General features: G+C 36.7%; 1 protein-coding gene across 3 annotated transcripts in view; it reads right to left on the minus strand.

Annotated features, from left to right (window-relative positions):
* Positions 1-13,878, minus strand: part of Iftap (intraflagellar transport associated protein) — a 70,522-nt gene that overhangs the window by 13,433 nt on the left and 43,211 nt on the right. For all 3 annotated transcript variants that reach the window (XM_010612548.2, XM_010612546.3, XM_010612544.2), the window contains one exon: positions 12,463-12,529. In XM_010612548.2, coding sequence (XP_010610850.1) covers positions 12,463-12,529 — 67 coding nt within the window. The remainder of the gene's footprint in view (positions 1-12,462; positions 12,530-13,878) is intronic.

The following is a 13,878-nucleotide window of genomic DNA, read 5'->3' on the forward strand; positions in this document are numbered from 1 at the left end:
TGCAATTTGAATGAATATTCCCTCTAGGCATAATTCTGTAACATCATGAATTGTTTATTTAGAAAATATTGATTCACTGTGTTATGAAGATCTTCCAAATGTTGACATATTTCATTATACAGACTAAAAATCCCATCAGTTAATATCACCAATTTTACCAGAATAGCCTTCAAATATTGAGAAGCCATCAAGCTCACAGTACCAGATACAAGTTTTCTAAAAATCTAATTTTCACTTGATCTATTGCCAGTTTTATCATTGGCAATGAATACCATCAGTTGTTCAACTTGGACAGCCCAGTATCATTCATTTTTGAGAAATAGTCGCTCGTTCAAGTAAAAATAGGCATCTATGGGGTACGGAATTTAGCTGAGCAGTTCCGCTGCCTGCCTTGCAAGCTCAAGGACCCGAGTTCAATCCCCGGTACAAAAGAAAAAAAAAAGGCATCTACGAAAGAGAAAACCTAGTCTAGCACACCACTCGGTCACCTGGAATTCTTCCACAAGGCAACCACGGCCTTTCCATACACAGGTGAAATGCCTTATGGGAACTTCCTATCTTTTTTCACACATATCATTTAAACAGAAGTATGTGAAAGGATCAAGATTTAGTAAAATTAATAATTGTTTCTACTTCACCAAGGATATTTTCAATATAAACTGGCCTTCTTTGTGGACCATAAATTGATGACAGAAAGGACAGTGTCTATTCATTTCAGAAAGTTCATTTGGGTGACTTTTCCCCCCCATTAAGTTTATTTGTACATTTAAAGCAAACAATACAGTTACATTTATCATTGGGTCTTTTACCTTTACATGATGTGTCTTGGTTCTTATTTTTTCCCCATACCCCTGACCTCCCTTCACCCGCTTCACATTTCCCTATTTACAAAGACTTTGTTCCATTTTTTTCATTTTCTCGTGTTAATTCCATTCCCTTCTTTCCTTTCCCCTCCCCTTCCCATTTCCTCTACACTCTTAGCCCTTTTCTTCCTATTTCACACTACCAATTATACCATTTGAAGCTTATTTACCCTTCTAGTGTTTCACACCAGAGAAACTATTCAGTATTTACTCGTGTGTCCTATTTGTTTCTTTTCAGAGTATAGCCTCAATGTGTATCCATTTAGCCATAAATGCCTCTTCTAAGTTTCTCATTTTTTATAGCTGAGTAGTACTCCATTTTGTAGAGAAACCACACCTTCTTTATCCAGTCTCCAGTTGATGGGCAGTTGAGTTGTTTCCAACTTTTAGCTATTACAAACTGTGCTGCTATAAACATGGGTGGACATATATCACTGTGGTATGATTCTTTTAATTAGTTTGGAAAGATACCCAGAAGATGGCTAGCTGGGTCAAATGGGATCTCTAATCCTAGATCTTTGAGGTATCTGAATACTGATTTCCACAGTGGTTACACCAGTCTGCACTCCCACCAACAATGGAGAAAGGTTCCTTTTTAACCCACATCCAGGCCAGAATTCGTTATTGGTTAATTTCTTGATAGCAGCCATTTTTTTTCTGGGGTAAGGTAGAATCTCAGTGTTGTTTTCATTTGCATCTATTGAATGATCAGTGATGCTGAACATTTTTTCATATATTTATTTGCTGCCTTTACTTGTTTGTCTAAGAAATGTCTGTTCATTTCGGATGCCCATTTTTGAGTAGGGTTTTTGTATTTGGGGGGTCTTTATATATTCTAGATAGAAGTCCTTTGTCTTAGGAGTATCTGGTAAAAATTTGTTCCCACAGTGTAGGTTGTCTCTTAGCTCTGTTGATGGTTTCTCTTGCATGACAAAAACTTTTTAATGCAATGAGATCCCAGTTGCTATTTGTGCAAGTTCTCGTGCTGATGCGGATTTATTCATAAAGTCTCTTCCAATGCCAATGTCTTCAAGAGTTCTACATAATTTATTTTCCAGTAAGTTTAGTTTTTCTGTTTTGATATTTAAATCTTTAATCCACTTGGATTTTAGTTTAGTGCATGGTGAAAGATAGGGATCTAGTTAATCTTTGGCAAGTTAAAAGCCAGTTTTTCCAACACTATTTATTAAAGAGGCTACCTTTCCTCCAGTGAGGATGCTTGGCTCCTTTGTCAAAGATGAGGTACCTGAGTATGTTGTTTCTGCATCATATAATCTATTCCATTAATCCTCAGATCTGTTTCTTTACCGATACCATGCTGTTTTTATCACAGTGGCTTTGCAGTATAGTTTCAAGTTGGGAATTGTGATACCCCGTGACATGTCTCTGTTGCCTAGAATGGCTTTTGCTATTCTAGGTCTCTTCTGGTTCCAAATGAAATTTTGGATTGTTTTCTCTAGTTCTGTGAAATATACTGTTGGGACTGCGTTGAACCTGCATAGCAATTTTGGAAGTATTATCACTTTCACTATGTTGAGTCTTCCTACCCAGGAGTAAGGGATGTCTTTCCATTTTTTTATATCCTCTTCTATCTCTTTTCAGAGTGCTGTAGTTTCCAGTGTAAGTCTTTCATCTCCTTTGTTAGATTGATTCCTAGATATCATTTTTTTTGGATGTTATTATGAAAGGAATTATTTTCCTAATTTCTTTCTCAATGAGCCTGTTATTTGTGTACACAAAGGCTACTGATTTTTTACTGTTGACCTTAGATCCAGCTACACTACTGAATCTGTCAATTAAGCCTAGAACTATTTGGGCAGTTTTTTGGGTCTTCTATGTACAGTATCATATCATCAGCAAACAGTGACAGTTTAACTTCTTCCTTTCCTATCTTTATTGCTTTGATTTTTTTCTCTTGTCTAATTGCTGTAGTTAATATTTCTACAAATATATTGAACAGGAGTGGTGATAGTGGACATCTTTGTCTTGTTCCTAATTTTAGCATGGATGTTTTCAGTTTTTGACCATTTAGTATGACACTGGCTGTTGGTTTTTCATAGATAGCTTTTATCAAGTTGAGATAAAGACCATCTATTCCAATTTTCTGTAGGGTTGTTAATCATGAATGGGCACTGAATTTTGTTGAATGCTTTTTCTACATCTATTGAGATGATCATATGGTTTTTGTCCTTGACTGTTAATATGGTATATTACATTCATTGATTTATGTATGTTGAACCATCCTTGCATCCCTGAGATAAATCCGATTTGGTCGGGGTGTATGACCTTCTCAATGACCCTCTGTATTCTGTTTCCCAGTATCTTATTGAGGATTTTTGCATCTATGTTCATTAGGGAGATTGGCCTGTAGTTCTCTTTTTTGGTTGGGTCTTTCCCTGGTTTTGGAATCAAAGTAATACTTGCTTCCAGGAATGAATTTGGAGGTATTGCTTCTCTTTCAACTTCAACAAAGAGTTTAAAGAGTAGTGGCAATAGTTCTTCTCTAAATGTCTTGTAGAATTCAGCAGTGAAGCCATCAAGACCTGGGCTTTTCTTTGTTGGTAAATTTTTAATTACATTTTCAATTTCACTGAGTGTAATTGGGGTGTTTAGACTTTTTATATCTTCTTCATTCAACTTTGAAAGTTCATATGTATCTAGGAATCTGTCCATTTCTTCTGTATCTTCCATTTTGTTAGAGTACAGGTTTTCCAAGTAGGTATTGATAATCCTCTGGATTTCTTGTGGGTCTGTTGTGACTTCACCTTTTTCATTCCTAATTGCATGAATTTAAGCCTTTTCTCTCTTTTTTTTTCTTGATATGGTTGGCTAAGGGTTTATCAATTATATTTATTCTTTCAAAAAACCAACGCTTTGATTCATTGACATTTTTATCATTCTCTTAGTCTCCATTGCACTAATTTCTGCTCTAATCATTGACATTTTTATCATTCTCTTAGTCTCCATTGCATTAATTTCTGCTCTAATCTTTATAACTTCCTCCCTTGTACAAGCTTTTGGTTTATTTTGCTCTTCTTTTCCTAAGAGCTTAAAATTAAGCATTAGGTTGTTTATTTGAGTTTGTTCTGTTTTCCTATTATGGGCATTTACTACTATGAATTTCCCTCATAGAAATGCTTTCATTGTGTCCTATAGATTCCTGTATGCTATACTGGCATTATCATTTAATTGTACAAACTGTCTAATTTCTTCTTTAATTTCCTCTGTGACCCATTGGGTTGTTCAGTAGGGTGTTATTTGATTCCCATGTGTTTGTGAAGTTCTTGCTATTTCTTATGCTATTGACCTCCTATTTAGTTGCACTATGGCCCTGATAATACACATGGGATAACTTTGATTCCTTTGCAGTTAAATATGTTCTATGAGCTAGCATGTGGTCTATTTTGGAGAATGACCCGTGTGCAGCCAAAAAGAATGCATGTTCTGATTTTATAGGGTGGAACACTGTAAACGTCTATTAAGTCCATTTGTTCAAAAGCTTGGTTCAGTTCTAGTATTTTGTTGTTGATTTTTTTGTCTAGATGATCTGTCTCTTTGTGACAGTGGGGTATTGAGGTCCCCCACTACAATTATATTAGTGCTTATTTGTTTTTTCATGTCCCTTAATATTTGTTTTGTATAGTTGGGGGAATTGGTATTATATATATATTTGTCATCTCTTTCTCTTGGATTGTTCCCATTACTAGGATGTAGTAACCGTCTTTGTCTCTCTTAATTAGTTTTGGATTGAAATTTACTTTGTCTGCAAATAAGATAGCTACCTCTGCTTTCTTCTGGGTTCCTGTCACGTATTGTTTTCTATCCTTTTACTTTCAGTCTATGAGTTTCTTATTGAACTAGGTGCATTTCTTCTATACATAATATTGTTGGATTTTGCTTCTTAATTCATTCTGCCAATCTATTTCTTTTGAATGATGAATTGAGGCCATTAACATTGATGATTATAACTGACATGTATTAACTTAACATCATCACGTTATTTTCCTGTTATTTGACTCTTTTTAATTTCTCCCCCCTCCCTTTAATTTCTTGCCTTGCCTTATGGATTTATTTTGTTGGGCTTCATGGAGTTATGACCTTCATTGTCTTTTTCTAGGATATTGTTTAAAATTATTTGGAGAGCTAGTTTGGTATTCATGGAGTTTCTCAAGTTTTCTTTTTCATGAAAATATCTTATTTCCCCATCAATTTTAAAAGATAGTTTTGCAGAATTCATCAGGCTAGATTGGAGGGTCTTTTCTTTTAGGGCTTGAAATATCAGGCTCTTCTTGACTTCAGGGTTTGTGTTGAAAAGTCTACTGTGATTCTGATGGGTTTTCTTTTACATATGATTTATTTCTTTTCTCTAACTGCTTATAGTATTTTGTTCTTCTGTTGGGTTTCTAGGATCTTTATTATTATATGTCTAGGTATAGATTATTTTTGGTCATGGTTATTTGGAGTCCTATATGCCTCAGTATCTGCATGTCAAATCTTTCACTCTGTTTGGGAAGTTTTCTGTAATTAATTCTGTGAATAGATTTTTTTTTTATGTCATTTGTACTTTCTCCTGCTACTTCATGGATTCCTGTCAGTCTTATATTATTCTTTGCATCATCTAAGAGTTGTAACTTCACATTCATTCATTTTGCTGCAAATGCCTTCTATAAAGTTTTTAATCTCCTGGATATCTGTTTGAATCTGTTTCATGCATTCCATTTCTTCCCTATGCTGTACATTAATGGTTTCCATCATGGTCCTGAGCTCATATTTTTTATCTGTTTCTGTTCTAGAGTCTCTAATTATGTCTTTCATTCTTCTCAACATCTCTGTAATTATCTGGGAAATTATTTCTGTTTTGAATTTTTCTAGAGCCTCATTTATCTGTTTTGTTACTTCCCGTGCTATTGGTTCAAGGTGTCTAGGTGGTTTTCCCACCTCATTTCCCACATAGTTTACCTTTGGTGAGGTAGAAGTCTATGTCTGTGCCTTGTTTAAATGTCTTCTCATTTCTATTTTTATTGTTGGTATTGTTCTTGGTTTAATTCCTGGGTTAATACTTTGATCTTCCAGATATAGCTGGTCTTTAGGTTTTGAGTCTCTAATGACTCTAAAGCAATCTCATTTTCATTATACCAGGGAGGACAACCAATTAAATCAATCACAACACCAACTATGCTGGTGTGTGTGCCTTTATCACAAAGATTTTCCAGTGGGCTTCAATTTTAATCTAGGAGGCTCAGAGAGGCCCTTTTTCTCTTGTTCCAGGGGTGGGGGGTGTATCGTTGTGTTAATGCCTGCACAGCTGGGCTCCTCTACTGCGCTAGGCCAAAGGGGTGGGCCTTATCTGGGTGGCTTTTGATTTCTTCCACCTCAGCACCCCCTGGATTTGCTGTCGACAAGTTGGGGGTGCTAGGTTGCATCTTGCTTGTTTTCTCATTTTCTTTTATTTGTTTTATGTGCTGACGCCGGTAAATTGTTTACTGTTGGTACCTTTGTTATTAGTATCAAGATCTCATAAGGAAATGACTACTTTTCAGAGATGTCTTCTAGATGTACCTGGCTGTTGGACTTTAAAGCAGTCCCAGGATCCTGCCTCTTCTGTTTTAAGGATGAAAGGTTGCAGCCTGTTTGGCTTAGCACCCAGTTCTTCAGTATTGCCCTACAGTATTATTTATGATCCCCAGATAATGTAGGTATTGGCATACAAAGAAGATCAATTGATAGTGACAACTGTATCACCTTGGCTAAAATAATATAATTAGCAATAACAATAGTGTCAAACACATACTGGAAAATAACAAACTGTGATAACTAATAACTTTCTACCTTTAACTCTAGGTATAAGACTTATAGCTATATAATAAAATCTAAGACAAACCAGAAAATTATATATAGTAAATATCCACTCAGGGCTGTTTTACACTAAGGAAAGACAATTTAAAATGGACAAGACGAAATCGTAGATAAATGAAAGAAGAAAAAGAGGGCTGGGGATGTAGCTCAGTGGCATAGCAACTGCCTGGCAGGCAGAAGGCCCTGAGTTTGATCCCTGGTAAGGAGGGGAGGAGGACGAGGACAAGGATAAGAATGAAGACAAAGAAGAGATTAGAAACAAAGCTGAATGACAAAGAAAGATTATCCAATCCTCAGTACTTAAGATTACTGGTGAAGAAGACAGGAGAGAAGGAAAAAAGGAGACTAAAAGGAACACTAAAAGAAGAACAAGGGGCTGGGGATTTAGCTCAGTGGTGCCACCACCTGCTTCACAAGCACAAGGTCCAGAGTTCAATCCCTGGTACCAAAACAACAACAACAACAACAAAATAAATATATAAAGCAAGAAAAAAACCAAACAAAAAAACTAAAAACATGTTTGCATGCAAAAATAACAAAAAAATAAATTAAAAACCAAACAAACAAAACGTTTGTTGAAGACCAAAAGCAAAGAAAAATAAAAATAAATTTCTCTGTGATTTCAAGCCTATGGTTATACTCTAGGGTCTACAGTTTTGTGGCAATGTCCAAATCAAGGCATGACTCTGCTCTCACTGACAGACAAGGGAGGCAGACAGAGTCCAGATCCAGGATGCATAATCCCAGCAAGGAAGCAGTAGGATTAGGTGGTGTGTGGGTTCTGAGACTTTCAAATCCACAGAAATTCATGTTGAAACTGGCCTCTGGTTGTGGGGACAGGGCCTAAGTCATTTAGTTCATAGCACACTGGATGTTTCTTGCCAGCCTGACCATGGCTCCCTGGCCATGGATGTCTCCCATGGCTGTCCCTCGCCCAGTCACTGTGGGAGTTTATCAGTGGGAGCCCTGAGATGAAGCCACCCTAAAGCTTCTCTGAGTCCCAGGTTCAGTTGCCCTGTCCCTAAAATGTCATCTGGCCAAGCATTCTCTCCACGGAATATGGCAGACATTTGGAAAGGAGCCACTCACTAGCAGTTGTAGTCCAAAGCATCCACTGCTCTGTTCCTCTGTTCCATTTCTCCCTGAAGACCTTTGGAGTTGCTTGCATTCACTGTGTCTCTAGATTCAGTCTTTCTCTTGTCACAAACCAGGCTCCAGGGAGAAACTGCAGACTTCCCCTTCCTTTTTCTGCACTGAGTTCTGTCTCTTCAGTTTCTCTGAGGGTTCCAATTTTCCAATCAGATCCTTCCTATGTCCCAGTAATTCACTCCCTCTTTCTTTTCTTTCCCAAATTGTTATTCTCCAGTGTCTGGATTCTGAACCCTGAAAAAGCTGATTTACTGCTGCTTACCACTCCACCATCTTCCCAGAAGTCCTGTTTACATGCTAACTATTCCTTTTTCTGGGTAGCTAATAAAAATATTTTCCCATTCTGTGGGTTGTCTCTTCACTCTATTTGTGGTCTCTTTCATAGTGCAAAAGCTTTTTATTTTGATTTGATCCCAGTGTTGATTCTTTGTAATATTTCCTGTGGGACCAGGGTTTTGTTTATAAACTCTTTTCATATACCTATGTCTTCAAGAGTTTTACCTACTCTGTCTTCCAGAAGATTAAGTATTCTGTTCTTATATTTAGATCTTCAATCCATTTCAATTTTAGTTTAGTGCATGGTGAGAGATACAGGTCTCGGTTTAGGTTTTGATGTGTGGAAAGCCAGTTTTTCCATTTGTTAAAGAGGCTACTTTTCTTCCAATGAAGGTATTTCATCCCTTTGTCAATGATAAGATAGCAGAGAGTAAGTACATGGAGTTGTTTGTTTTCTGCATCTCCTATACTATTTCATGGATCCTAATGTCTTTTTTTTGTCAGTACTGTGTTGTTTACATCACAGTAGATTTGCGATATAACTTCAAATCAGAGACGGTAATGCTCCCTGTCTTGAACAGTCTTAAGTATAAAATAAGTAAAATGTCTACATTGGCTGAAAAGTGCCATTTTCTCCTACCTCAGACCCTCAACAATGCTGTTCCTCATGTTATCCTTGTATTTGCCTATCTTCCAATCACTCTTGCCCCACATCCCTCATCTAGTTAGGCTCTCAGAGAGCTTTCTCTGATACCACAAATTTAAATATCCTTACCCTATACTCTCATGTGATCCAGAACGATATGTAATCATATATTTGTGATTATAAGGTTCATGCCTGATTCTTCCAACTAGTTAGGAATTGTATGAAGACTAAAAAATTGGCCATTTTATTCCAAGCACCAGCCACGGTCGTTAAATATTCACTGAATAAGTATTTCTGGTTAGGGCTGGAGATATAACTCAGTGGTAGAGTGCTCACCTAATATGTGCAAGGCCCTGGGTTCAAGTCTCAGTACCAAGAAAAAAGGAGAAGCAGGAAAAGGAGATGGAGGAAAAGAAAGAGGAGGAAGAAGAAAAGGAGGAGGATGAGATCATCCTCATCACATGATCCCCAAAGTTGCTTAACATTAAAATAACCAAAGAACTAAGGGGGGTGACTGGTACCCTCTTTTATGTACACTCACCTAGTAACTGACTGCAAGCACTGGAAAACTTGAAAATGGAAATCAAACAAGGCTGCCAATTGTTGAACACAAGTCAGTGATTATTCTCATTCAACACAACTAATCAAGCATAAGTACCCTGCTGGCCAAGAGACCTGGAGAAGATAATAAGATTCTGAGAATTCAACCTCAAGAAAATTTTTTCAGTCAATTATGTTCAGCCAGAGAAGAGGTTGCCTAACAGGGGAGGCAAGTTTATGAGTGAGAGTGAGTGAGTGTAAATGTGTGTGTGTGTGTGTGTGTAACAAATGGAGAATTTTTCCTATTCTAATGGCCACAGCACAGTAACTAAGAACTATTCCAACTTATTTTGCTGGATAACACTGAGCCACCTTGTGCATGGCATTACCATCACTAATGACTACCTTATCTCAAATCCAAAGGAGAAAAAGGTCACTAACTTGATGTTATATAAACACAATGCACCAAATTTTCTAGCAACCATGACCTTAAGACAACCATATAATACCACTGCACAAAGTTGGCTCCTCTAAAAACCATCTCCACTCTCTCAACCTGGGTTGCCAAAATTATAGAGCAAATACTGAGAAAGAATCATGTACCTGAATCTTAGAGAATATTTATGAGTGAATAAGGTGAACAAATAAAATCAATAGTAGAAAAACAATACGCAACCCACTTCCTTGTTGCCCCAGGCAAATCTGTTGCTTAAACAATAACAACAGAATCTAATCAGTAAACCTCCCAGCTGCCAAAATTATACAAGCAACTTGCCTATTTAAAATGTCACATTTCCCATCTGATATAAATATTTGCCTTCTGCTCACATTCCTGAAGTGTAATACAAATTAGGCTCAAACTGAAATCCACCTTGGCACAAACTGTTTAATTTCTTTTTTTCCTTTCAAGTGACCCAGATTATGCATAATGAAAATCAGGAAGCCCTAGTGGTCTTTTCGGTAATTAGAATATATCACTGAAGCCTGGATCAATTTTCAGCCCAGGCTTTGCACATTATTTTACATATGGGAAGGTCTTGACTAGTCTAGGATCAACTTTGCTAACCTTTTATACATAAACACAAGGCCACCTACTATCTGACCTCTGAAAAAAATCATACTAGTGAGATGTCTTTAGTCAACTTTTTAAGCAAAGAAATAAGTTTGGTAATTAGAAGGTACAATTTGAAAAAATGTTTAAAGAAAACAAGGAAAAAAGCTAAAAGGCTAATTTACAAGATTGATATAACAAGAACAAGATTTGCTGGCTATGTTGGCTTATGTTAGTATACAGACCTTCTCATTACTGGCAGAAAGTGAGAAGTTTAAACCATCACAAAAAATGCCCCTCAGGTACTTCTCTGCCCACCTACAAAACTGATTTTATATTGTAAATGTATTACATGCTGGCTAAAAACATGAGGCTTGAAGTGCTGGCTTCAAACTAACTACATTAGAATCACCTGAGATAGTGACCAAAAATGTAGATCACTAGATACCACCAAAAACCTTGTGAATTAGACTCTTGGGAACAGGATGTAGGGCATCTGAATTTTTTATAAGAAGTCCCTCCCCAAATCACCCAACCCCAAACTGTGTGCTTGCTCTACAACTGTAACTTGACAGCCCTTAGCTCTCCTTTGTAGTTCAACAGAAGTCCCTACACTACTCTTACAAAAATTCAGAGCCACATAGAGTATAAAGCTAGAGAACCCTTCCTGTAAGATATAATTCCTTTAGATCTCTGATCTCATTTATATAAGTAAACTAAAATAGTACTCAAGATTCTAAAGGGGTTAATTAGCAATGTGAAACAGGAAGAAAAGGACTAAAGATGTAGGGACAGCGAGAAGGGTAGGGGAAGGGGAATAAGGGAAAGGGAAAAAAATATGAGAAAATGTAAAAATGAAATTAAAGTCTTTGTAGGTGGGGAGGGGAGGAGGGGGTGAAGGGAGGGTGGGGACAAGGGGGAAAATGAGAACCAAGACCTGTCATGTAAAGGTACAAGATCCCAGTAATGAATGTAACTGTACTGTCTACCTAGACTGTACCAATAAATTCAATAAAAAAAAAAATATACAAATAACTTCAGCATTAACTGGTTAATAGAGCAATGGAGAAACAACTCCTTCAGTGGAATAGTGAGATGTCTGGGACCAGAATAAAAATGTTAATTGCTTCTATTTACCAAAGCCTCACCAATTCAAGACAAAGAAGCCAGAGCCAAGGCACAGAGAACCAATTTACAAATAGCCATCCCTAAACTTTTACTCCCAGCCACTTTTACTCTTCTGATTATGAATAAACTATCCTTTTCAAACAAAAATGGCTATATTTCATGTTTATGACTAACTAAAAACTGTAAATAACAGTTAAATATCAACTGACTGCCCCCCAAATTTAACAACAATGTTGAAAAATTCTTGCATTGTGAATGAAGAATGAGCATTTTCAAAACAACACTGATTTTGAATATATTTTACAGGTCCTCTGATCAACAGAGGATACTTAAGCTTACACAGAAATGTTAACCAGGAAAGAAAAAGGTCTTCATCTATATAAAAATTCAGTAGACTGTCATTAAGCCTCTTCCAGTCCAGACCATATAAACCCAAAAGAAATATTCACAATATATCTTTAGTCTTAAGTGTTTGGTTTACATATTTAATAAATATTTTCTAAAAGAAAAATGTGAATTTTATTTTTATGATCAATTCTGATTTTTTATGATTTTTATGACCAATTAATATTTTGTGTGTCCCTCACAATAAATAACCTCAATTAACAACACTGCACTTCTCGGAAATGAGAGGTTGATTTTATGATAGCTGTACTGAAACAATTATTTAAGAATCTCTTATGTAGTAAATCATAGATATGCCGTAGGGCAGCTGTATTTCACTTAACTCCAAAGGTTTTATAATCCTCAAGAGGTTTTGACCAATCTGGTGAGACTTTTGCTTTCAAGAAAGAAATTTCACAACTTCAGTCTTTCCTAATTCAGAGGAGGTAGAGGTAAGGATTGCCCCACTCCGATAAAAAAAAAGAAAGAAAGAAAGAAAGCTTTCTAAAGCCTCAACTGTAGTTTCTAGAAAGAGGTCAAGTAGTATGAAAAAGAAAGAGAAAGCATACCTTTGCTCATTTGGGGCTCCATTTCTTCATCTACATCCATATCTTCTAAATCTAGGAAATTGTCCACCTAGAAAAAGGAGTAACATAATTTTTATGCATATTAGGCTTAAAGAAAAAATGAGTAAAGTCTTGAATCCACTTCCACAACACTCAACTGAGCAGCTGAATCTACTTTCTCATTAATTCTTAAGTCCCATCTCAAAGCTTTTGTGTTCACATGCTTTCCCATCTGAAAGCAGCAGTAAATTTGGAAGCTGGCCTGGATTTTACAGACAACATAGTCATCTCTTAACAGGCTTTTCGTTTTTGGAAAGGGACTTTGTTCCAGATTCTACCTCGGAATATACACCACAACCATGATGGTCCTAAACAGGATTTCTGGTTTTCATTTCTCTTGTTTGCATCTCAAGCAAATAGCAGTAGTGGACCTGGTTATCATCATAATGGTGTGCTGTAAGAATATAGCACTCTGAAAAGCCGGACAGAAGGAACTAAAGAAAGCAGGAGAGAAAGGTTCATTCAAAACAAAATCATCCTGCCCCAGGTAAATCACAAGAGAGGTGAGCAGGGCAAAAAATCAAGTGTTCTCTCTTTCGAACAAATAAAACTGAAAATTACTTCAAAGGTAAAAAACACAGCAAATGACCTTTACAGAGACAATAGCAGCATTTCAATGAAAAGCAGTTCCACATGGAATACTGCTTTCCACCGCAAGCTGACAATCAGACACTTTAGATTAACAAAATGGCAAAATTTCAGACATGAACTAGTGCATCACAGAGGAATATCAAAGAGTGTAAGTAAGAAAATGATTTCACCACTGGCATGAATGACAGGTATTAAAAGCATACGGTTATGATGCTTTTTATGTTCATGGCCTAAACATGTACATAACCAAATACCTTAAAATTACAAATTTAGATTTAATAATTGCATTTCAAAAGACAGACTTTTTCCCCTTGCTGTATGTGTAGGAGCTGGACTACAGCTATTCCATAGGAATTTAAAATGATAGTTTCCATTGCTTAGAAATACAAAACTGCAATTATTACTTGGCATCCCAGCAATAGCAAAGATATATCTTCTGTATGATGGTTTCAGTACTAGATTCTGTGGTGTTGCCACTTGCTGAATGGTATATGCTAAGGGGAACTGGAGGCACACTTTTCTATTAAAGAACCCCTTCCTTGTGTTAAGCTTTAAGGAAAAAATATCCAAAACCCAACCAAGCAAGGGTACTTTGAAAATATTAAAACACCGGCCAGGAGTGGTGGCGCATGCCTGTAATCCCAGCACTCAGGAGGCTGAGGCAGGAGGATCGCTGTGAATTCAAGACCAGCCTGGGCTACCTAGTGAGTTCCAGGTCAGTCTCAACTACATAGTGAGACTCTGTCTCAAAAGCCAAAAAAAAAAATA

The sequence above is a fragment of the Fukomys damarensis genome, unplaced genomic scaffold (assembly GCF_012274545.1).
Source record: "Fukomys damarensis isolate Sample0158 unplaced genomic scaffold, DMR_v1.0_HiC HiC_scaffold_27, whole genome shotgun sequence".
In the NCBI taxonomy this organism is placed as follows: domain Eukaryota; kingdom Metazoa; phylum Chordata; class Mammalia; order Rodentia; family Bathyergidae; genus Fukomys; species Fukomys damarensis.